This window comes from Dermacentor andersoni, chromosome 1, assembly GCF_023375885.2.
Source record: "Dermacentor andersoni chromosome 1, qqDerAnde1_hic_scaffold, whole genome shotgun sequence".
Taxonomy (NCBI): Eukaryota; Metazoa; Arthropoda; class Arachnida; order Ixodida; family Ixodidae; genus Dermacentor; species Dermacentor andersoni.
The window spans coordinates 273,000,006-273,022,698 of NC_092814.1; the positions used below are offsets into that span (position 1 = coordinate 273,000,006).

Genomic DNA, 22,693 nt, shown 5'->3' on the forward strand with positions numbered 1-22,693 from the left:
ATACACGGATGATTTCTTTTTCATTCCGCCTTATGAGACAATTAGTTTTAAATAATTAATCACCTTCTCAAATATTATAATTAGGTGAAAGTGTCAATGAGAAAATTCTAGAGCAACATGAAAAACTCCCGATACAGCTTTCTGTTGCTCGATAATCACTACATAAAGGTTTTTCCGATCACGAAAGAAACCCGCGAAAGCACGCAAAGTGCCTCGAGTGGCGAGTCACGCGGCAATTTTGCGTGTATTGGCGGGCTTCTCGCGCCAATTGTATCAAAGAGCTAGTTGGCGCTGGCTCGAGAGAAGTGTACATAGGATTAGAGCATAGGGCTGTGAGTGCGGAAAGAGAAACTATTGTACAGAGGCAGGCATGAGCCAATCGAGTGCATGCATTCTCGAAAATGAAAGTCTAAGACAAGAACAGTAAAATAACATTTGCTTTGCGCCAAGCACGCTTGTATTACGAAAGAAACTGTTTGCATAAGGGCCAGCACCCAAGAATTGAAAGCTGGGACAGTTGGCAGTGGTTCATGATGTAGGAGAGAAAGAAACAGAGGGAAGGCAGGAAGGTAAACCAGATAAAAAGTCTGGTTTGCTACCCTGATCAGGGGGAAAAGGAAAATGGATTTAAAGACATAGGTAGGGAGAAGTTGAGCAGCCGATTACCCTTTCGTGACGTAGGGTTGTGCAAAACACACGGGGACACAAAAAAGAAGGCACGTACGACTTGAGCGTAACTTTGAACTGGTATTTCCATTTAAACGCACTAATGCAGATGACGGCAACGACGGCGATTTGAGCCAACCCCTTTGAAACGGAATGGGGGTGCACTTTGTAGCATGTGTGCTTACGTTTGTTGTTTACGCTCAAGAGATGCTACGTTCAGCATTTCATTCGCTCCCATTGAGGCAGTCACTTGTGCAAGAGATAGCCTTTTTAAGGTTTTAAGTTCAAAGAATAGCATGAGAAAAGAAAGAATAATTTGAATCCACGGCAAAGCTCAATGATTGCTCCCCTCTGGACTTTCATCTCCTTCACATGCCATGAATGAGGTATCATTTCCGTCTCATCAACCTCGCCTCAACGCCTCATCTTCGTTGGATTGACCTTCAGCTTGACCTTCATCTGCCCCTTCCACGCATATGAAGCTCGCAATTAATATCGCCTGTTCTTCTGCAGGGTAGAGTGTCTTGCACGTATATAGTCTAAAGTTTTTGTTTTTCTGCAACTACGTTGTTCAGAAAACAGAAGAAAAAAAACAGGCTTTATTAAAACACATTGGCTAAAATGGTGCCCTTCTGGGCAAGGAGGTCTATTTAGGGTGCCCTGCATGGCGCTAGCTCTAGCGTTAGAGCAAATCTTGGTCCCTGCATGGTCCTCAGCTTGAAAGTGCCTTTACACCATGCATGACGCGGTTTCTCGCTGATCGCTTTCACCCTGGCTTCATTATAAAGTGTGTGTCTCGGAGCGTATGATCGTATTTCTCCCACCTTGTTCTTAAAGAGGAAAGCAAAAAAGGGAGTGCATGTAAAAAGAAGGGGAAAAGGAAGAAAACGATCGTCTTTGAGTTTTAACGGAAAGTGTAATGTCCCCTGAATAAAATTATATTGACTTATTATGGTGTACCAGTGCGAATGGAGGACACATAAAGACGCATGACTAGCCCCTACGTCCTCTGCCCAAGTTTCTACGCTTCGATTTGCTATAAATTAACACTAACTCGCCTAAAGCTGCACCTTACTGATTTATTATTGTCATTATTTCGTATTCTGGAAGTCCACTTCGTTCCGTTCCCAGCCTGCTCCTTTCGGTGTTGTGACCGCCCGAATTACACACGCAGGTCAAGTACGCACTCTGGCGTCGCGCTACTATGCATGCGAGTGTTGCTTCGCACCGCGGGCACATGGCCGAATCGATACCATTCAGCCTGGCCCGCTCTGGTGCGATGACGCACGCTTGGTGCGTCAGCAACCGGGGCGAGTCGCACTTGACCTTCAGCTCGCCGCGGCCAGTTTACGCGACCTCCTGCAAGCGTTTCCTTTGGCGATTGCACTGCGAGCGTGAGCCTATCATATCCGCGGACTGCACGAACGAACCGCGCATGCCAATGCGCCAAGCGGAGACCTCCACCAACGCTCGGCCACGGGCCTCATCTCAAGCGGGCTACGCTCCGGCGACCGCCATGTCCTGTGGCCGCCCCTGTCGCGGTATAGCCGTACTGGTCGGTGGCCAACACGAAGGTGGAGTGGCGGTGCGACATTTAACTGACGTGCGCGTATCGCGGGAGCACTATTTGTTTTGTCTCCCACAAATCGTCGCGCGAAAGACTTCCCGGCTACCCGGTCATCACAAAACTAATTCAAAGTGCTGGTTAGAAAAGCTATCAGTTTTTAAGCGAACTTATTGGAATCGTACGAATCAAACTGTATAGTTCAACATGCCCGATTGCGTCTTTTCCACGAATTCACAATCATCAAAGCAATAAATGGGGCTAGTTGGTTGAGATGCTTCGTGGTGTTTCGGGGGAAAAGCGAACGTCAGGCCCTGGAAGAAAGAAACAAAAGCCGGTAATTATCCCATATATTCGCAACACAGCGCGTAGGCTCAAAAGATAGCTGGCAAACATGAGGCAACCGTCGCATTATCCGCGCCGCAAAAAATTGACAAGTTTGTGTAATAAGGTCAACGGTAAAAAAAAAACTGATAGGAGAAGGTAAAAGATGCACCGTTGAACATGCGAAGAAGTTTGGTGGGTGTCAAGTTGAAGTCGTATACAGCATACCACTAACATGTGAAAGGCAGTATATCAGACAAACGTCAAGATGCATCAACGCCGGAATTAGAGAGCATAGAAACAATTGTAAGCAGGTAACCCATCCCGGAACCCTACTCCCGCCCTGTAATCGATGCTAATGTGCACCGGAGTTTTCCAAAACAAAAATCGTTGATCGAATAAAAGACGACAAGGAAAGAATGATTTTCTAATCCGCAGTCAGGGGCTTCACCCGGGGGAACAAGAGATGTGCGAGTGCACCATCTATCTGCTCATCGCATGTGGAAATTGATTTGATTGCCGGAGTGCGCGGAAAGACAATATGGTGTGGGGGTGTGCAGTGATGTTCTATCGCTTTCTGCCCATCATGTACCAATATAAATTTCACAAACGTAGGAAAAATAAACAGTTGTTAGTCGTGCTTTGTCCTGTCTGACTGTGTTTCCGTCTTGTTTATTCGTGTAGTGTTTTTAAGTCAGCGCGTTATTAAAGGAAATCGCAATCACCACACGTTGACGAAACGACACATCGTGGGCTACAACGTTGTTTAGCGTACGCTTGCCTAGAATATGTAACCTGTTAACGTCAAATGGACATTCATGATTGAAGAAAAGATGGCACCACGTACCACAAAGCATCCATTCTTGACCGCTTTCACACTTGCGTATAAAATATAATTGATTATTACTTTCATAACGATCCTCGCATACACGGCCCGAGATTGTCGATGTAGTTTGCAAGGGCACTGCAACCATGCCAAATTGCAAAATCAAACGGGAGTTGGCATTGTTTAACGCTACGGACGCCTTTGTTGGGAGCTCGGTTTAGCGGAGGCAAGGAATGCACGTTTTGACTGCTTGAGAACGGAAAGTCTACTGGCTTTATTCAAAAGAAAAAAGCAGGTTTTCCGAGTGGCTGTGGCGGCGCCCTCGTCGGGCGAGCAAGGGGCAATGACCCCCCACGGCGAAGCAAACTGGATTTCCGAGGACCAGGGACGACGAAGTGACGAACGGTCACTATACATCGTTTGAACGCTGAATAAGTGTTTAATTAAAAAATTGTAGCTCGAGCAGGATTAATCAACATCAATGTGGCTTGGCCTACTCCTAATACTACGGCTCTTGGTAGAAATGGAGTCCGCGGGCAACGGGAATGGCCCGATACCAGATTTCCGTGGAGTTATTACTTTAATCCCGTGATGTTTAAGGTCTGCACAACAGTTGATTGCCACATAAAACTGAAATAATGTGAAATGCATAGGTCGGCGCACTCAGTCATGAGTCAGCTTACTCTGACTTACTTACTCAATGCCACCCGTGAGTCTGAGTCTGAATGAGCCCAATTAAATACGAGGGGGGGTGAGTATGAGACCGATGAGCCCGACTGAGTCTTAAGACGTACAAGTCGGAGTCTGGGTGAACCAAAGTGAGCCCAAGTGCCCATGTAAGTCGGTGAGTCGAGATAAACCGGAGTAATAATCTGAGTCATTATTTAATTAATTTTGATTTAGTAATAAATTTGCCCACCGGCTGCTCCGCAAACTATATATAAATTATTCAGGGGCGACAACAGTACAAACTGAGACATTCAAGTATGAGCGAAAGGACAAGCGCTACTTTTATAAATTATTCAAAGATCAAAGCATGATGACATGAGGTGAAATAAGCACATTCCGGCAATAAAGCAATTCTTACAAATGCGCATGGATAGTCAATTGAAAATGTAACAGAAAGAAATCGCAATGAAAAGCAAAAAAAAACATTCAGTGGCTTTACGTGAAAAAACCACGATCTGATTATGAGGCAGGCCGTAGTGGGCAGCTCCGGAAAAATGTACAACTAGTCGCAGACATCCGACTACTCCACCATCAGGCAATCAACAAGGGGCACAACATCATCTACCAGTGGATACCAGGTCACTGCGGAATTTCGAGAAATCACAGTGCGGATGACGCCGCCCGATCGGCCCACGATGTTGCCCATGTTATACCAATACCACTGTCACGAACAGATGCAGCCACAAGTCTTCGCTCCCTCGCCCGCGAGCTTACGCAGAATCTGTGGAACACCAGTGAATTCATGAACGCACGTCTCTACATATTGGATCCACGTCTGCAACTCCGTCTACCACCAGGGTTTCCACGAGTGGAAGCAACACTTCTGTGCCGCCTGTGGCTCGGCGTGGCATTCACGAACTCCTATTCATTCCGCATTGGAATGGTCGACAGCCCTACTTCCGACACCTGCAGCTGCAAGGAGACGATTGAGCACCTCCTTTGTGACTGTCCCCGTTACAAAGTGCCAAGAAAAGTGCTCGTGACCGCGCTCGAAAAACTGGACAATCGCCCCTTTACAGAGGAAAAAGCTCTAGGACACTGGTCCAGACGGGCTTCGGCACTCAAGGCCTTAAGGGCTTTGCTGAAGTTTTTAAGGACATGCGAATTATGCGACCGTCTTTGAGTGTTGTATACCGCGTAGTTTCGCGTTACTGTGTGAATTTTCCGGTTTCCTTCTTTTCCCCTCTTCTTCTTCTTTCTCCTTTGATTCCCTTTACCCCTTTCCCCAGCACAGGATAGCCAGCCAGTACTTACACTGGCAAACCTGCCTGTCTTTCCTCCACTTCGTCTCCCACCCTCCGGAAAAATGCTGACAACCTGGAGTTCTTTAACATGCGCGCAAGGCACGAGTGTTATTGCATTTCGCCCGCATCGAAATGAGGCTGCCGTAGCCGGGATTTGATCCGGCGACCTCGGACTTAGTAGCGCGACGCCAAATCCACTATACGCTACCGCGGCGGGTATCTTCATTACTAGAACAACATTAGAGTACGCATGGGAAGTTTGGGATCCGTTGACTGTTAAGACTAACATTGCTGCCTTGGGGATGATCCAATCAAGAGTTCTCCGATTCGACGTAATATTTCTGCGGAAACCCGCAAGGTGGAGAGTAGTAATTTTTTAAGGGAAAATTAGACATCCACTCATTCGTAGCAATCGCTACAAAGGAAACCTTTGTAGCGATTACCACGAATGGGTGGATGTCTCATTTTCCCTTAATTAATTACTATAGTCAATTTTTTATGCGAGTGCCCCCTGGCACGCTTCGGCCTCTGCGGCCCCAACCCAAAGGCCACCCTGTTTCCAGCTTTGTTTCCCCCGCTACCTCTTAGGTGCCCCGGAGATCCTGCGCCACCTGCTTTATTATAACCTCAGGTGCTCTGCTGGGGCCTCCGTTTGCCGGTTACATGCGCCCTCCTGGAGCAGTGCTTGTAACATATGCAACTATCGTCGCGACGAAAAAAGCGACCCACGACTTTATACAACACCAGTCAGAACCTTGCCCCTTCAGACACAGCGATGACCAAACGGGGCGTCTGTGCCCACTGCCTCACCGCAGGGGCAGCCAGCGGCGGAGCGTAAACAAACTCAACCGCACTCTGCAATGCCGGCATGTCTAGGGGACAAACGATACAACACGCGCTAAGAAACCTCCTCCGTAGTGCCTATGCAGAGTCACATATTCAAGGAGCAAAGGCCCCCAGATTTTCCTTCTCGCACCACTCTAACTCGCGCCTGAGCAGAAACGTCGAGCGCCGCGAAAAACGCCAGGCCCCGCTGTACCTACTAGCAATTGTAAAAATGCTCCCCGGTGGAGGTATCCGTGACCTCACACGAAGAGGTTCGCTCGGCTGCTTAGTCAGGTTGCGGTTTCGTTTTTGAGCTTTTTTGCTTATTTAAAATTATATTCGAATTTGCGGAACAATTCTACTATCAGGCGCGTGACAGGGGGGGGTCTCGGGAACCTAAATGGGCTATTACCTTGACATGGTCAAAAGATCGACGGACTTGCACTTTAAGAACACTTTGAGCAGAAGTCGGAATGCGTTCGCTGCAATAACGACAATGCGGCTAGACAGAGCAACATACGCGGTAAGTTTTCATTTTCCCGGGGAGGGGAAACTTTAAATTGCCGCACGACTGGCCACTCGAGGCACTTTGAGTGTATTCGCGGGCTTCTTTCACGCTCGGAAAAACACTTTTGTGTAGCACGTATAGAACAACATAAAACTGTATCGGGAGTTTGTAATGTTGCGCAACAATTTTCTCATGGACATTTTTCATCTAATTATAATATTTTAGAAGTTGATTAAGATAATTATCTAATTAGGCGGAATGAAAAATAATAATCTTGAGTATCTCCAAGTGGCGGCAAACATTACCTTGTTCTGTACAGCTACGGAGCATTTGCATGTCTTTAATGTTTTGCGCAAATTACGTGGGACGCCCCGTATATACGTATATATTACATTTAATAACAACTGCACTTGAAGGAAACTTCATGCGTGACCTCGCAGTATCGTTCCCTTTAGTTACGGCCTTGTATGAGTATTTGCAAGACCTCATAGTAGGATACAGTCCCCGTTCCCCGCCTGTATCTCCTCGCGCCACTAAGAGACTGGCATCTCTCGGATAAGCCATGGTACAAGCTGATTCACTTAAACACGTTAGGGAGATAGATGCGTTTTGTGCGGGTTAAGACGCACAAATTTACCGTCAACAGCAAAAGTTTACTGGGCGCAAGATCTGCCAAGAAGCTGAATTCTGGCGAAGCGTGGTCACACAGCTTCGAATTAAATGTTCGAGCATGGCTTTGCCACCTACACAGTGATTCATTAAATTAGAAGTGTCATGCCTTAACAGTGCAGAAATTCACATTTGCAGGGGAAACCGTATCCAGTAAACTTTTGCTGTTGGCTGTACATCAATGAAAAAAGCCATGTAACGCCTTGTTAAAGTTTTAATACGCAAAAATACAATCAAGAAATATTTTCCTCGCACCGAACGTGATTGCTTCGTGGTTGGATTTTTTTTTTTTTTTTCAATATTGGCTGTCAAGTTGGGGGTGCGTCCCTTACACTCATTTATACGGTAAGAACCCTCCTTCGGGTAACTTTTTCTTATACTTCGCTGTCACATTCGCGTTTCCGGCGAAACTGCAGCCTCTCTCTCTCTCTCGCTCTCTTCATTTTTTTCTGTGAGTCCGAGTATAAGTGCTACTGCGCGTGCTGCTGTTGATTCTGATTTCAAGTGAATCCGGCTTGGCCTCATTTCAGTTACTGAGTGAATAATATATATTTATGGCCTCTGCATGCAAGTGGCGATGTTTCCATCCCTAATAAATGTTGTAAATTATTAGATTATTTTTTCTGTTTTTGTTTTTCATGAGTCGTTAGCATTGACTACTGGAAACAGAAACAATGCTGATACACATATGATCCATGTGCATTTAAAACTCCGTTGATAAAAGGCTCTGCCGAAAACGCTCACTGAAGTCTGTACATCTTTTTTATTTTTCAGCGTAAAAAAAGCACGTAAAGCAATTAGAAGTGAGAGGTGAACACACAGCAACATATTCATTATCTAGGCATAGGCTATCTATACCATCAGAAATAACTGTTAGATGGTTCACTCCTTCTATTTAAAAAATATAATGAACTGTGTGCTGTATATATATATATATATATATATATATATATATATATATATATATATATATATATATATATATATATATGGCACTCACAGCGAAAATTAAAAAAAAAGTTGAAGGGAATATATACGGATGGAGGTAGCCGCCGCTGGTGCTTCTAATGAGCTTGTCCTCCTATTGTCAAGAATTCCTGAAATAAAGCGAAAGCATGAATTAAAATCTATGCATCTCCGCGCCAACAATGATGCAGTAATCGAAAACAGTATGTTTCCTTTAATGATCACTGTTCTCGCACAGTACCAGTTGAGTCTGGTGTCCCTCAGGGCTCTGTTATCGGACCCTTTTTGTTTCTTTTATTTATAAATGATATAATACAAGACATACCTGTAAAAGTAAGGTAGAAGGATGCACATGACTGCATCCTTTACTCGGAAATCGAAAGCCAACAAGATCAAATTAATTTGAATGAAGCACTTCAAATGGTCGTTCGTTGGTGTGATAAATGGCAAATATCTATTAATTTTGAAAATACTTGTTTCATGAAATTTCCCATTAATAGAATCCTCTTCATTACACATATTCAGCTTGTAACGTCTTTCTGTTGGAACGGGAACACTACAAGTATCTTGGTCTTTGGATTTCACATGCCCTTAGCTGAACGAAACACATAAACGCGGTAATCAGCTCATCTAGCTATAGATATAAACTCTTTTATCTAAGACGAGCTCTCAAACTTTCTGCTTCTGCTGTTCGCCTTACTGCGTTTAAGGCGATTGTTCAGCCAACTTTAGATTACGCATCTATGATTTGGTACCCGTACACTCAGAAATATGTTAACCAAATTGAAAAAAAAAAATGCAAAAGAGAGCGGTGAGATTTATTTATAACAGCCTTGGGCGAACTACGATCACATCATTATTAGTAAAAGGCGACCACCCAACGCTAACGCAAAGGAATCGCTTTTGAGATTGAAACTTTTGTTTCAGTTAGTTAAATTAAGGTTATTATAAGGTAGCTATATCGCAGACACTTTCTTTACTTTCTTTTTCTACAGGATATGTCATAAGGCAGAGACACACCTTGATCATAACTCCTTTTTCCACTCGAAATAACACTGTTAAGTATTCGTTTTTTCCTAGGACAATAACTGAATGGAATAAACTTACTAATGAACTCGTTTCAAACCATCCGTAAACGTTTTTGCTGTACACCTACAGCAGTGACTTGTCTCGCATGTCACACTAAGCTTATTATGTGCTCTTGTATGTTCCGGTACATCATTGTGTTTACATCGCCAAATTATGTGCTTCTTTCCCGTGCATTTCTTTTATTGTTAAAATTGTTTGCCAATTTGCAAAACCCACTGAACCACAACTCGGGGTTGCAGTATTTTTAAATAAAGAAATAAAATAAATAAAGATAGCAAGCTTTTAGCTACACTGAATTTTTTACTGAAAAGGTAGAGTCAACTTAAAAGAAACCTCAAATTATGTGGGTAACAGAACTCTGGTAATGAACGAGAAGAAAGGGAGTTAACCGAGGGGCCCGATTTTTATTAATCATATCATGAGAATCCAACAAACAAGGACACCATGGAACACATAGGGGAAATTACTTATACTTACAAATTGAATTAAAGAAATTATAAATTAATGGCAATGAAAGTGGATGAAAATCTACTTTAGGGGAAGGGGGGCAACGGCATCGCCGGAGGGGGGGAGGGGGCTCTGCTCCTTCCCGGAAAGCTTTGGAGGGTGCTCAGACCCCGCAGGCTTCTTTCACGCTCGGAAAAAACACTTTTATGTAGCACGTATCGAGCAACAGAAAGCTGTATTGGGCGTTTCTCATGTTGCTCTACAATTTTCTCACTGACACTTTTATCCAATTCTAACATTTTAGAAGTTGATTAATTAATTAAGAATAATTTTCCAATTAGGCGGAATGAAAAAAGAATAATCTCAGTATCTCCAAGTGACGGCAAACACCATTACCTTGGTTCTGTCCAGCTACGTGGCATTTGCATATTTTTAATGCTTGGCTCATGTTACGTGGGACACCCTGTATATGCGCAGACAGCTCGTTCAACGGCTACAGTTTCGCTCGTCGTCATTGTCGTCGTCATCTTCGTCTATGCGACGGCGCTGATACTTTTTTTCGACAGGTACGTAACACGTTATCCCCGATGGCCAAAGTACAGTCGCCCACTGTTGCGGATGCAGTCAGGAGATGCTTGTCTCCTCTCAGCCACAGAAGTCACATTTTTGCTGACAAGTCGAATGTTTCATGACCTATCTACTCCTAAGCGGCAGCGGAAATGGTGGATGTCGTTGTGTCGACAATGGCAGGCGGCTGCGTCACGTATGATGGACTGACCTGCCGTTAATCCCAAAGGGACGAGCTCTCTTGAGTTTCTCCGGTGATATCTTGAGCTCTTGTAACAGGCTTAACTCCTTCCTATGAAGACGACACCGCTAAAAATTCGGACTATGTCCATCTGCACCTTCCCCCTGCTCCTCCTCCGTTTTGCCACCTTCACACTCTCAATGAAAGAACATGCAGCATTCTCGCGACAAGCTCTCTGGGCATGTGCATATTCCGGTACGTCCGGTCCAGGCACGCTGATGAAAGTGAGAAAGCCCGCTCCTCAACGGCAAGAGAAGGCGGGTCCAAATAACAAGTAAACGATTCCCTTGTAGTGACGAGTTAAAACTGTGTTTTCTTCCTCTCCTTTTGGTTTCTGGCGGCCAGAACCACTGTTGCACTTCTTTTATATATATATATATATATATATATATGTGTGTGTGTGTGTGTGTGTATAACTGCGCGCCTACGCACAGATGTGGCTTTCCCATGGACTTCACGTCGACCGCAATCGCGCCTAATCTACTTCGCGCTCCGGGCTGCACGCGGACTCACGGTCCGGTCGCGCGCCCTGCTTGGCTTGTCATGCGCCCTGGGTCGATCCATTAGCGGAAATGGCGCAGCCAACGGACCCTGCACCGCTGCTGCCACGACCGCGGCTTTGCACTCCAGCGGTGAGCAGGTGTACGCTTCCACAGAGCCAGGAGAGACTGTTAGTTTGCCTCACTCGTTGTCCCTCAGGTGGAACGGTCACCTTGGCGCTGCTGGTGTTGCTGCTGTTGCTGCCGCGTGGCTGTACTCTCAGTCATTTTTTCTTTCTATCTATCTGTTCATCTTTCTTTCTTTCTTTCTTTCTTTCTTTCTTTCTTTCTTTCTTTCTTTCATTCTTTTTCCACCCGACCGTGTTGCGTTTTCTCGATTCGCCTAAACTGAGCCGCCACTGCGAACCCCGCCGTCCCCCATCTCTTCTATACCCTCGTCCTGCTCCGCCCCCCCCCCCCCCCGCCCCCTCTCACGCCCAGCTCGGCTCGCAAGCGGTTGTCGGAGAGTGCACAGTGAGAGGAGTACGTGAGCACACAGTTCATTTCGTGCACTGTCAAAAAGAAAATAGAGAAGCGGGCTCGCGCTACTGCTGGTTAAATGTGGAAGGGTGCCCTTAATGATGTTACAGCTGACTGACACGTTTGATCCCTTTAAAACAAGTGGGCTTAACGCTTACTTTGTTTTTAAGCTTTCTTTTAATTTTGGACTATCGTTTAGGCACATTTTTCGTCGTGCGTCGCTGCGTCACAATTATTCTCTTGATTCTCCCTCACGCCGTAGAAGAGGCCTTTCATTTGTGCTATTTAGTATAGAGGCTGGGTTCGCTTCGTGTAGTATTTCTCTCTTTCTTTCTTTCTTTCTTTCTTTCTTTGTCTATGTCAATATTGAAGTATTTTTCTTGTTCAGGGAAGAACGTTCAGGTCATAACCGTAAACATGCGGTTGCACATACATACATACATACATACATACATACATACATACATACATACATACATACATACATACATACATACATACATACATACATACATACATACATACATACATACATACATCTTTATTTCAGCAGCTCACAACTTATTACACATATCGTGCCCGCACAAGCGCAAGGCGCTTGTGGGCGGGTCACGGCAGATATGAGGTACTGCTAGCTCGCTACTAGCAATAGTACAACGTATATTATACATATCGCAACAGCTTGAAAAGAGCACTAAACATGAATATTTTACTGTGTTAGTAGCGTGAGAGAAAAAAAGACTGATTTGATAAAACAAATTTCCCGCTGTTTCTTCGAGAAAATGGTAAAGAAATACATATATAAAAAGAACACAATCTTTTTGTTTACAAGACAATAGTGAAAAATAATGATAGGAACTGTTTATCTTAAAAAAAGAAAAAATAATAACACGCATCACAAAAGCTTTTCAAGATTGTGTACGGATACAAGTGTACACGTGCGCTCTTGAAGTGTGGCTGACCGTCTGCCAGGAAATACCGTATTCTAGACCATACAACAAGCGCTGTCTTTCGTGCCGTCACAATACCTGGAAAAGTGAGTCCGCATTTACGAAGTATTTCTTAGGCCATTAGATCGGTTCGTGTAAACAGGCACCGATGAATCGTGATATAGCGAACGTGGCATATCAGCGGAGGCGCAACCGGCAGATGAAAAAAACACTTCTTATGACTGAAAAGATCTGTGAATTCGTCACTTTGCTTGCTTGTCTATTCCAAGAAACGAATAGTGAAAGTACGCTACCATACTCGCCGGCCCTCGTTCATGTTTTTTTTTTCCTTCTCTCAGAACCCCCAATTGGTCAAAATTAATACCGAGTCCCCCATTGTACGGCGTTTTGCCCGTAAAATCCAAAATTTGAATTTTTTTTTCTCTTGCCGCCCATGGCTCCCTCGTTGTCCACTCTGACTACCGGCACAGCCCGCTAATGCTTGAGCGAGAAAGCGACCATGCTTTGTCTCGGCCATCCCAGTATTCCGTTCGACGTTGCTTCATGCGGTTGTCACACTATTGCGGAGGTGCAACTTCCTATACACGAAATCACATCTCCTCCACTCAATGAGAATTGCCAATATTTGCTACCATTCAGCTAACAGGAAACGTATTCTCGGACGGTTGTTTTCGAAGACATCACTTTTCAGTGCACGCTGATTGACTGGTCGAGCCGCTCGAATCACACCGCTATAGAAATCATGCGACGCGCCGTGTACTACGTCACGCGAAAGTGATAGTATCGCCGAATGTGAATCGCCCGAGAATACGTTCCCAAGTGTTTGTGAGTTTCTCAGTGCAATACCGCCCCTGAAACGCCCGCGCGGCGGTGCACGGTATTATAGAAAACCAGACAGTGGATGAAATGGTTTCCCTATATAGCATCAATTATAAATTGTGGAGTTTGATACCCCAAAAATTGCACGCGGGTTATGAGTGACGCCATAGTGGAGGGATCTGAATTACTCTTGACCGTCTAGGTATTCTTCAATGGGCACCCAATGCACGGTACATGCGGGCGCCTCGGTGGCAAGAGGAGGACAGCGGGTGTGAAAGCATTGTATCGGGTATTTTATTTTTATTATCATTGAAACTAATCTGGTGCAACAAATAGAAAAAATGGCAATTTTGCTGCATCTTGCGCAATCTGTCCCACGAAAAATACAAACGTGGCAGCTTGGCGCCAATTCGAAAGAGCGCCTTTTTTCTTGACTGTTTCAATTATTTCGCAGCCATGGATGACCGCGTATGGGCCAGTTTTTGTTTTACTTTTTTTTTTTTGTTGGGAACCCATGTATTGCCCCACTAAAAAAATCGGCAGCATGTTACATTTCTGTAACACATGAAGGTGAAAGTCTGGTGCAAGAAATAGAAAAATTGGCAATTTTGCTGCATCTTGCGCAATCTGTCCCACGAAAAATACAAACGTGGCAGCTTGGCGCAAATTTGAAAGAGCGCTTTTTTTCTTGACTGTTTCAATTATTTCGCAGCCATTGATTGCTGCGTATGGGCCAGTTTTCGTGTTACTTTTTTTTTTTTTTGTGGGGAACCCATGTATTGCCTCACTAAAAAAAAATTCTGCAGCATGTTACATTTCTGTGCCGTCTCGCATTGTCGCGTTGTTGCTTTCGCAGTTCGGCTTCTTCGGTTCATTTTCGACGCTTAGCTGCGGCTTCGCGCGTTCGTATAGCGGGCTCAGACTCGCATCAATGACGTTTCTCTTGGACTTTACATTGCATGCTCTCAGCAGGGGACTGAAACGTATGCTGTTCTGTGTGTTGTATGGGTGATTTCAATGAATGTATGCACGGTTCACTTCACTTTTCTGAGCGCTTGTAGCCTCCGCCTTACGCGGGTATGAGCCATTGCATTTGTTTGCTTGCTGACGGGGGTATGAGCTATTGAGAAGGTCACGTGGATATTAAAGATCTTCTTTTTTTTTATCGCTCGACTAGATGCCGCGTTTCCGTACGGTGTATGAGTGATTCCAATGAATGTAAGCACTGTACGCTTCACTTTGATGAGTGCTTGTGGCCCCTGAATTACGAGGGATGAGCCATTGCATTTTTTGCTCGTTTAGGGGGTATGAGCAATTGCTGATGATGATAGTTTTTGTACTATTGGAATGGACGACGCGATTTTTAGGCCATCGGAGGTATGAGCTCCTTAAGGTTTGCGCCTTAAAGAATAAAAATAAAAATGTGTCGTTGCGACTATGTATGGTTGCGATGTATACGGGCAATCTAACCCTTTTTCTAGGAAAGGGCGGTATTGAAGAAAATTTTATTGTTTCGATACTTTCTATCTATAATTGCTTTACATTTTTTAAAGCTTTAAATTCGAGTTCTCCTTCAGACAGGCACTTTTAAGGTTACTGTTCCTGTTTTAATTCGATGTTATCGATAAAACGGTTGAATTTGTTGCTGAGCAACAGCCCCCACACGCTTTACGCATTCTCGGCGCGGAACTATTAAATCACTTCTTACAGTGGCTCAGTGTATCTGGCGTTCTGCTAGTGAGCCCGAGGTCTTCGGTTCGATTACAGGCCGAGGTGGCCGCATTCCGATTGGGACAGGACGCAAAAACGATCGTACACTGTGCCTCGAGGGAAGAAAGAGAGAGAGAGTTTAGGCTGTCCACTGAAAAATGAGTCTGTTACGATGCTCGTGGCCTTGCCCTTTCTTTTTTCTCTTCCTGTTTTCAATGTACTTGTGCGGCTGCTACAACAAATAATCCGGAGTTCCGCATTTCGTCGCCCTTCGTAGCCCATGAGTCGCTACGAGACCTAGAGGCCTGTAATTTAAATGTCGCAAATGAAATATGGACGCCTTTGAAGGAACACTTGTCATAAGTTCATAAATCAGGGTCGTTCGCTGCGATCAGCGAGGATTTGTTTGCGCGGCAGCAAAGTAGTTGCGCTTCTTCGCACCGGCGTCATACCGTTTCCAACAAAAACAAAACGAAGCGCAAGTAGCGTGACAGTACCTTTCCCCTCACTCAGCCGTGGAAACAACGGGGACAAGCCACAACCCACAACGTGCTGCCCTCGCACTTGACTAAATGGACCTCGGTCGTGATCCCACTCCTAACAAACACCGAGCCCCGCCAACCGCACTCTGGAGTGACGTCACCTCACTCCTGGCCAATCGCTCGTCGAGGGCAGCCAACCTCGAAGGAGCGAATGCTGGGCGCTCTCTACTTCTACATTTCGGTTTTCTGATTCAGCACTCTGCCACTCTTGTGACTCGATACGAGTTACGTCGCGCTGAGAGTTGGGTTTCGTCTACTACACGAAACGCGAGACAGTCTCGATCGCTGGGCATTTTCTCGTCGCAGGAGTTAAAACAGGGCATGAGCAACCCAGCAAGTAATTTGACCGACTCCTCTCGGCCGAACAGTGGACGGAGGCCGCGCAGCTCCGTCCGACCCACCAGCGCCGGTCGTCCGGCCTGGAACACGGCACAGCTCACGCGCGAAGAATCGCGAGACTTGGAAGCTTTCGGCGCGAACGACCAGTTCGAAATCGTCGACGACAGCGAAGTCGTTACCGTTCCCGAGCAGAAAGGATGCTTCGTAAGCTGCTTGAGAGGCCTTCGAGGTGAGTGCACGTTTGCCCACTCTCTTTCCCACGGCTGCCCGCATGCACGGCCACGAAGCAAACGATCGTTCGCTTCTTGACCTCTTTGCGCGGCGATAATGCGCTGACAAGTCGATGCAATGCCGCCTTCCGAAAGCTATGCGCAAGTCTGGCCAGAGCACAGTTCGAAGAAGCGCGCTGCCGTTTACGCGCGGTAGCGATTCAACGATTGGCTGGCGCCTGAGCCGCCGTATCGGTGACGCCTTGCGATAGCAAGTGGCGCGGACTTCGAAGGAGGAGAAGCACCTATATCGGCTGAAATGCGCGTCACTCGAAAGAGCTGCGGTCTGCAGTGATGCATTATCTGCTATTGCGCTCTGTACGGCTTCAAGAAGCGAGATAGGGGTTCTCATCGGGTGATGTGGTTGGTTGGTTGAAGGTTTATTTCCGCAACTGGTGTTGCGAGGACAGCCAGGGAAAAAAAAAAAAAAAAGTGGATTGTAATTGTAAGAAAATGATTCCCAGCAGGTGGTCCGTTCGCCTCAGTCACCATTGTCATGCTGCATCTAGTACAAGTACGACAGCGAGAAACCTGCCGATGTCGAATCGCCTTAGTGTTAAAATATCCTTGCGCATGCCAGCGGACATACTTGCACGAAGAGAGAGCAAATAAAGGAAATGCAGGAATGTTAAAGGGGTTAACTGGGCGTAGGTCTGCTTACCACTTTGGGAAATGGATAAAGGGGCAAGCGCGTGTCAAGCCTTCGTTTTTACACGCAAATTTATACGGGATCGTAAAGCTTGGCTGTATGATTAAGGAAGGATATGGTGATCAAGGAATGACGAACTGTTCATCACGACTTGAATGTGTTAGATAGATGGAGCATAATCTGGTCGCAGCATAATAATGAGCGCTCCATTTGCGCACACGCACTGCTGTCAACGTTCGCGAGAGATAGTAAAACTTTAGAGACACGACTTGCAGCATTGCAGAAAAAAAAAAAAAAAAAACGAAGCTTGACCTCTGGTTTGGGCCTCCACCAGATGCCAAAATTGTTTTTATTTTTAATTTTTGTGGTGACTGAAAGGAAGTCCCGTCAGTGGGCAAAGTACATTCGCATAATTGGAAGTCACAGCATGTGTGCGTGTGCGCGTGCGTGCGTGCCTGTTTGTGCGTGTTTGTTTAAATGTATAGTCTTCATGGGAGCTTACAGGTCTCTCTAATGCGCCATGATTCATCTGTAACATCAACAGCAACGATGTAACCTGTTACCGACCATAAGTACGTACAAATATTAATTAAACGCAATATTTAAATCGGCAGCCACCATCGAAAGCCGCGCATTTTGACAGGTGCTTTAAATTATTGCCGCAAGAAGTGGTGTCCTGTCGGGACCATTTTATCGTTTCGCGCGGTATAAGGGGAAATAATGGTAGCACCTGAGCACGACCTGAGCAAGAGCTTCGGAACTGCAAGACCAAACTGACAGACTCCTATATAGAGCAAGTCAGGCAGCTACCTTATACGTGAGGTTGCTTCGGATTTATTAATATCTTTTTTCAAATACGCTAAACAAAGACTAGAGATTCTTTGTAATCTCTAAGTGGCTTCACTTCGCGCTAGCATGGTAATTATTACAAATGGCTACATATTTATTCCCCAGTGAGACGGCATGTGCTCAACAAGATAGGTTGCTCAGCGTTGCCACATTTGCATAAGCCGGCAATAATTCTCGAAACCTTTAATATAGTAGTGTTTCGTAGCGGTGTTCAGAGAACCGAAGAAAACTTGCCAATATAACGGTATCTTTTCGGAAATGAAGTTCTGTAATTTGTACGTCTCGAAATACACTTGCTCTGTAATAATGCTTCATCCTACTTCGCTATTCACATGTAAAATAAAGAATACACAAATAACGAGCATGTTGTGTATTGGTGCCGGCAGCATTCACGAAATGCGAAGCGCGAATCTTTTTTTCAGATCGCACTATGAACGGAAGATGCATTCGTCGGCGTTTCAAACAGGTCTTCCCGTTGCTCTACAGAGTTTCTACCGGCAGCGACGTCGCTTGTATCACAGAATGCTTCTTGCTTCTTTGAGAATGTTTTTGTCTCCGCAGGCATTTTAGTTACGCGTTGGTAATCTCGTTTTCAGGTCCGATTTTCATTGCACAAAATCATTTTCGCCAATCAAAGGCGATGTGATGCGACCGCGGTAGCTGTGGCCTCCCATCACAGGCGCCGTGATGGAATGTTACGAGAGATGTATAAGATTCTAAAAGACCCCCATGTTAGGGCCTCTATCGCTGCTTTCGCCAGTGCCGATTCGAGGAACGCAGCTGAGTGCCGTTGATCTTGGCGGCCTGAGCCAGCCACCTGGCGGGGAAGTTGGGGTGGTGTTTTTGAGAAGAGGAATGCGCAGTACCGAAGTGTGTTCTCTGTGAGGGGCATTCTTTCGGCATTGCTTAAATTTAGGATGTGATGTGTACGCTGAGACGCGGATGTGGCGGAATCTATCAGGGGTATTGGGTTGTGCTTGTCTTATGAGGGTGCCCTGTCTGCGTTAGACAGGGGGCTGAGGCATTTTGTAAGTGTCCACTTAAGTGGACTGCCCATTTCAGCACGCGCTGAATGGATAGGGTTGAGAGCTGGCGTTGACGATTGGCGCCTGCCCAATTAACTCCGGGCTCCGTGCAGTCAGTGCGCGCTGAAATGGACAGACCACTTAGTGGATACTCACAGTCTCCATATTTATGGAAATACCCGTCTGGTCTCTCGATATTGCTTTAATGTGAGGCGCCAACAGACCTGTATGTTCTCTTTCTTGAGCGGTATTCTGTATTTGCCAGTGCAGACTGATTCACTGGGTTTATAACGTATTGTAGCGACACAGTTATGAGAGATTGCGTAGCGGCGGCGGACTATAGCTTAATTTTGACCACCTATAGGGGTTTTGTAACGAGCCCCCAGTGCTCGGTGCACAAGCGTTTTACAGATAGCCACAGAACCACCGCGGCGGGTTTTGAATTTAATTGAATTATGGGGTTTTGCGTGCTGAAACCACGATCTGATTACGAGGCACGCCATAGCAGGGGACTCCGGATTTATTTTGACCATCTGGGGTTCTCTAACGTGCGCCTAAACCTAAGTACACGTTGAAAGGTATCTGTATAGCGCAACAAAGCAAGGACACAAGAAGAAACGAAGACGAAGACAAGCGCTTTGTTGCGCTATATACAGATGCTTTTCAATGATGACCGACCAACAGGCCCATATCGCTACCCTTGTCTAAGTACACGGTAGTTTCTTTTTTTCTCCATTTCACCCCCATCAAAATGCGGCATCAGTGCACCGCGACAGATGATTGCAATTATACGACAATCGGGTTCATACATGGAATACATTACTTTGTAGGCTATATTATGAAGCGATATAAGAAGAAAAGGAAATCAGACGCACAATTTTTATCTGCAGTGACGACAGCGTTAGTTGGACCTTTTGTGTGCACAGTCGTAAATATTCGAAGCCTCCCTCCCGCCGCGGCGGCTGCATTCCCTTGGAGTCGTTGCGGAATGCAAAACAACTCTCGATCGTGTACTTAAATTTAGGTGCATATGTTAAAGACCCCTACGTATTGAAAGTTAATTCGGAATCATCCACTACAACGGCTCTTGAAAACAACATCTCCAAATATCAGTAAATGTTTGTTTATAAAAATTGCTTCCGAAAGAACTATAACTCGTAAAGTTATATATAGTGGTCAGCGTTGTCTCGATCTATCTTCAATTAATATTCGGTGAGAAGGTCGTGTTGGGAGGCAATGCTTGAAACTCCTTACCCCTCCCCTGTTTGTTACCCTGTCCGTCATCTAAAATCAAAGTATTATGGCGTGATCATAGGAGCCTTTCTTATGGACGAACCAAAGAGAATCAAAGCGTCCATTTTTATGCCCTTTAAATAACAGCAGAAGGTGGTTGAAACAGTTTTGAAACAATATAGTGTCCGGCTGGGTATAAAGGCCACAATGTGAAATTATTTCTAAGCTTTTCTTTGCGCTGCGTTGTCTTCTGAAGAAACACAAACGCGTCGCCCGAACTCGTACCGATGACACGAGTTGTCAAAAGTTGCTGTCCCGACATTCATTTTGGGGGTGAGTCAACACCGTGCCCCCTGGGTGGTGTTCGGTGAGGGGACGCCTGTTTGTCTATATACGTGCTTCGGTGAGACAGCGTCATTACAGCAGAAAAGCGCCAACTTGAAGGCGCAGATTTGCGGCATCTTTTTATTGATTTTTATCGTTTTTTTTTTTAAATATATGTGTGTTTTTGTGTGTGGGCGTGTGTGTGTGTGTTCCATTTCTCTGCTTGTTGGAACGTAGGCGGTGGGTAAATATAGACTGAAAGCTTTCACAAATTGCGCTAGACTACAATTTTTTTTTTGAAAAGTCCTTCGATTTTCCTTAGAGCCTCAATCATACATCTCCTCGCTGACAAAAAGGCGTTGTGGCACGTGTGGTTTCTGCTCATGCCGGCTCTCTCGTGGTGCGTTGTTGCGCGCGACCCCGAATGAGAGCCGCAGTAACGTGATGCTTCTTGTGGACCTGCCCATAAGTAGTGTGCCAGCATCCGCAAAGCTCCTTTTTCAGATGACGAAGTACACTTCTATAAGAGAAGTGTAGTTCATGAGCATTCAGTCGACATTTATAGTCTCAACCTTTTGTAATCGAAGGAAAGTTTTAAGGAAGCTATATACGTAAAAAATTACTGAAAAGGAGAATGTATGATCGGCCTCTTCCTTTTAATTAACTTCTCTCGTTTGCGTAAACATGCCAGATCTTGCTTCATGTAGCGTCGCCATCTCCATTTTTCGAACCTTCGTACAAAAATATATGTTGCATACTTTCAAGGCGGCGTGATCGACGGTGCTTTCATGCGACCACAGCGTTAAAAAGCTAAAATGCTCACCAACTGAAGTAAGGGTTAGCCCGATTTTATTGCACGTCCTGCACTGCGCACCTTAGGTGAAAATTATTTTTATTCGACAACGACGACGAGTTTTTGCTCTCTTCGATATCACAGTCTTGTTATTGTGCTCGATTGCAGAAACTTAATTATTTGCTAAAATAAAGTCATATCTTCTTTTTTTCTCCTTTTTAATTTGTTAGCTCGTAACAAGGCTGTTTTTATGAATCTCCTCCGAGACAATGCAGCCTGGAATTAAACATTTAGCACCGACTCGCATAACGTACGTGATAATTGGTTGGCACATCGTCTTTTCATTTATAGTTCGGCAAATCGCACCTCTGTTCAACATATAAACAAATTCTAGCTTTGTAAGCAACCTGGTAGAACGTACTTTCACGTGAAGTCAAGCGCTCTGGTAGCCGAATTCGCGAAGCCTTGGATGTGATAGAACGAGGCTTTGGTTTTGATTTCTGACACAATGCAAGAGTGGTGTGCTGGCCCACCTTACACGAGTGTCACATGGCGCACTTTCGATCGCAATTGAGCCCGACCGAGATGGAATTTCTCGGTGGCAATTGGCTCCTTTGCGCAAGCTGCGTGAGGGAGACAATCACGGTCGAGAATTTCGATCCCTATTGGGCCCGATCGCAATCGGAAGCTAAAGGCTGTGTGACACCGGTACTACACGCCAGTTTCGATCATCATTTGTTTTCCCCGTGCATCTGCGGCAGGGCTGCAGCAAGGAGGTTTAATTTGAAAAAAAGAAAAAAAAAGTTTTGAGTGGAGATGATGCCCGAAAAGTGAAGCCGACTGCCGCCATACAGCAACTGTAGACAAGTGCAATGATTTTCTTTTCGCTTCCTGCGGCTTTATTATGGCAAATTTTGCCGTATATATATTTCTTGATGTGTCTGTTTGTGCCGCTGGTTTTAAGATGAAACTTGCAAGAACGTCTTGGCGAACAATAGGGGAGATCGTGATATCGCTATTTATCAGTCAATGTTAATAGTTCAGCGCGAAAGACTGAACTTTAATTTCCCTGGAATTTGCACTAACGGAACAAGGGCAGTTAAAATGTGACCGATCGCGATAGTATGGGAGGCGGGGGAGGGGGCACGCTTTGAGGTGTGAAGTAGAGATAAGCGCGGGCTTTACCTCTGCTGGTAAGAGTCTGTGGGAATTTTATTTTAACCTTCTTGGGCTGCAGCTGTAGGCCAGGAACAAACCGGAGAAAAGTTCGATCATGTCCTCCTTTGTGACGCTCAGCAGGCTTCGTTCCAGTAAAATTATTTGAAATCTTTGGTAATCTTCAGTTGTAATTATTTGTTAAAGTCATAGCATACGAATGAGCCTTCCAGCATGGCGGTGTTTGATGACGTCAGACACAGTGCGCTTTTGCTGGTGGCTACTAAATGGATGGGTTGGATGGATGTTATGAGCGTCCCCTTTGGAACGGGGCGGTGGGTTGCGCCACCAA

General features: G+C 45.3%; 1 protein-coding gene across 1 annotated transcript in view; it reads left to right on the forward strand.

The window, feature by feature from the left end:
* The first annotated feature begins 11,237 nt into the window (after positions 1-11,237).
* LOC126547871 (polycystin-2-like) overlaps positions 11,238-22,693 on the forward strand; it is a 75,741-nt gene continuing 64,285 nt past the window's right edge. Inside the window, exon 1 of the mRNA XM_055063492.1 lies at positions 11,238-11,297. Coding sequence (XP_054919467.1) covers positions 11,238-11,297 — 60 coding nt within the window. The remainder of the gene's footprint in view (positions 11,298-22,693) is intronic.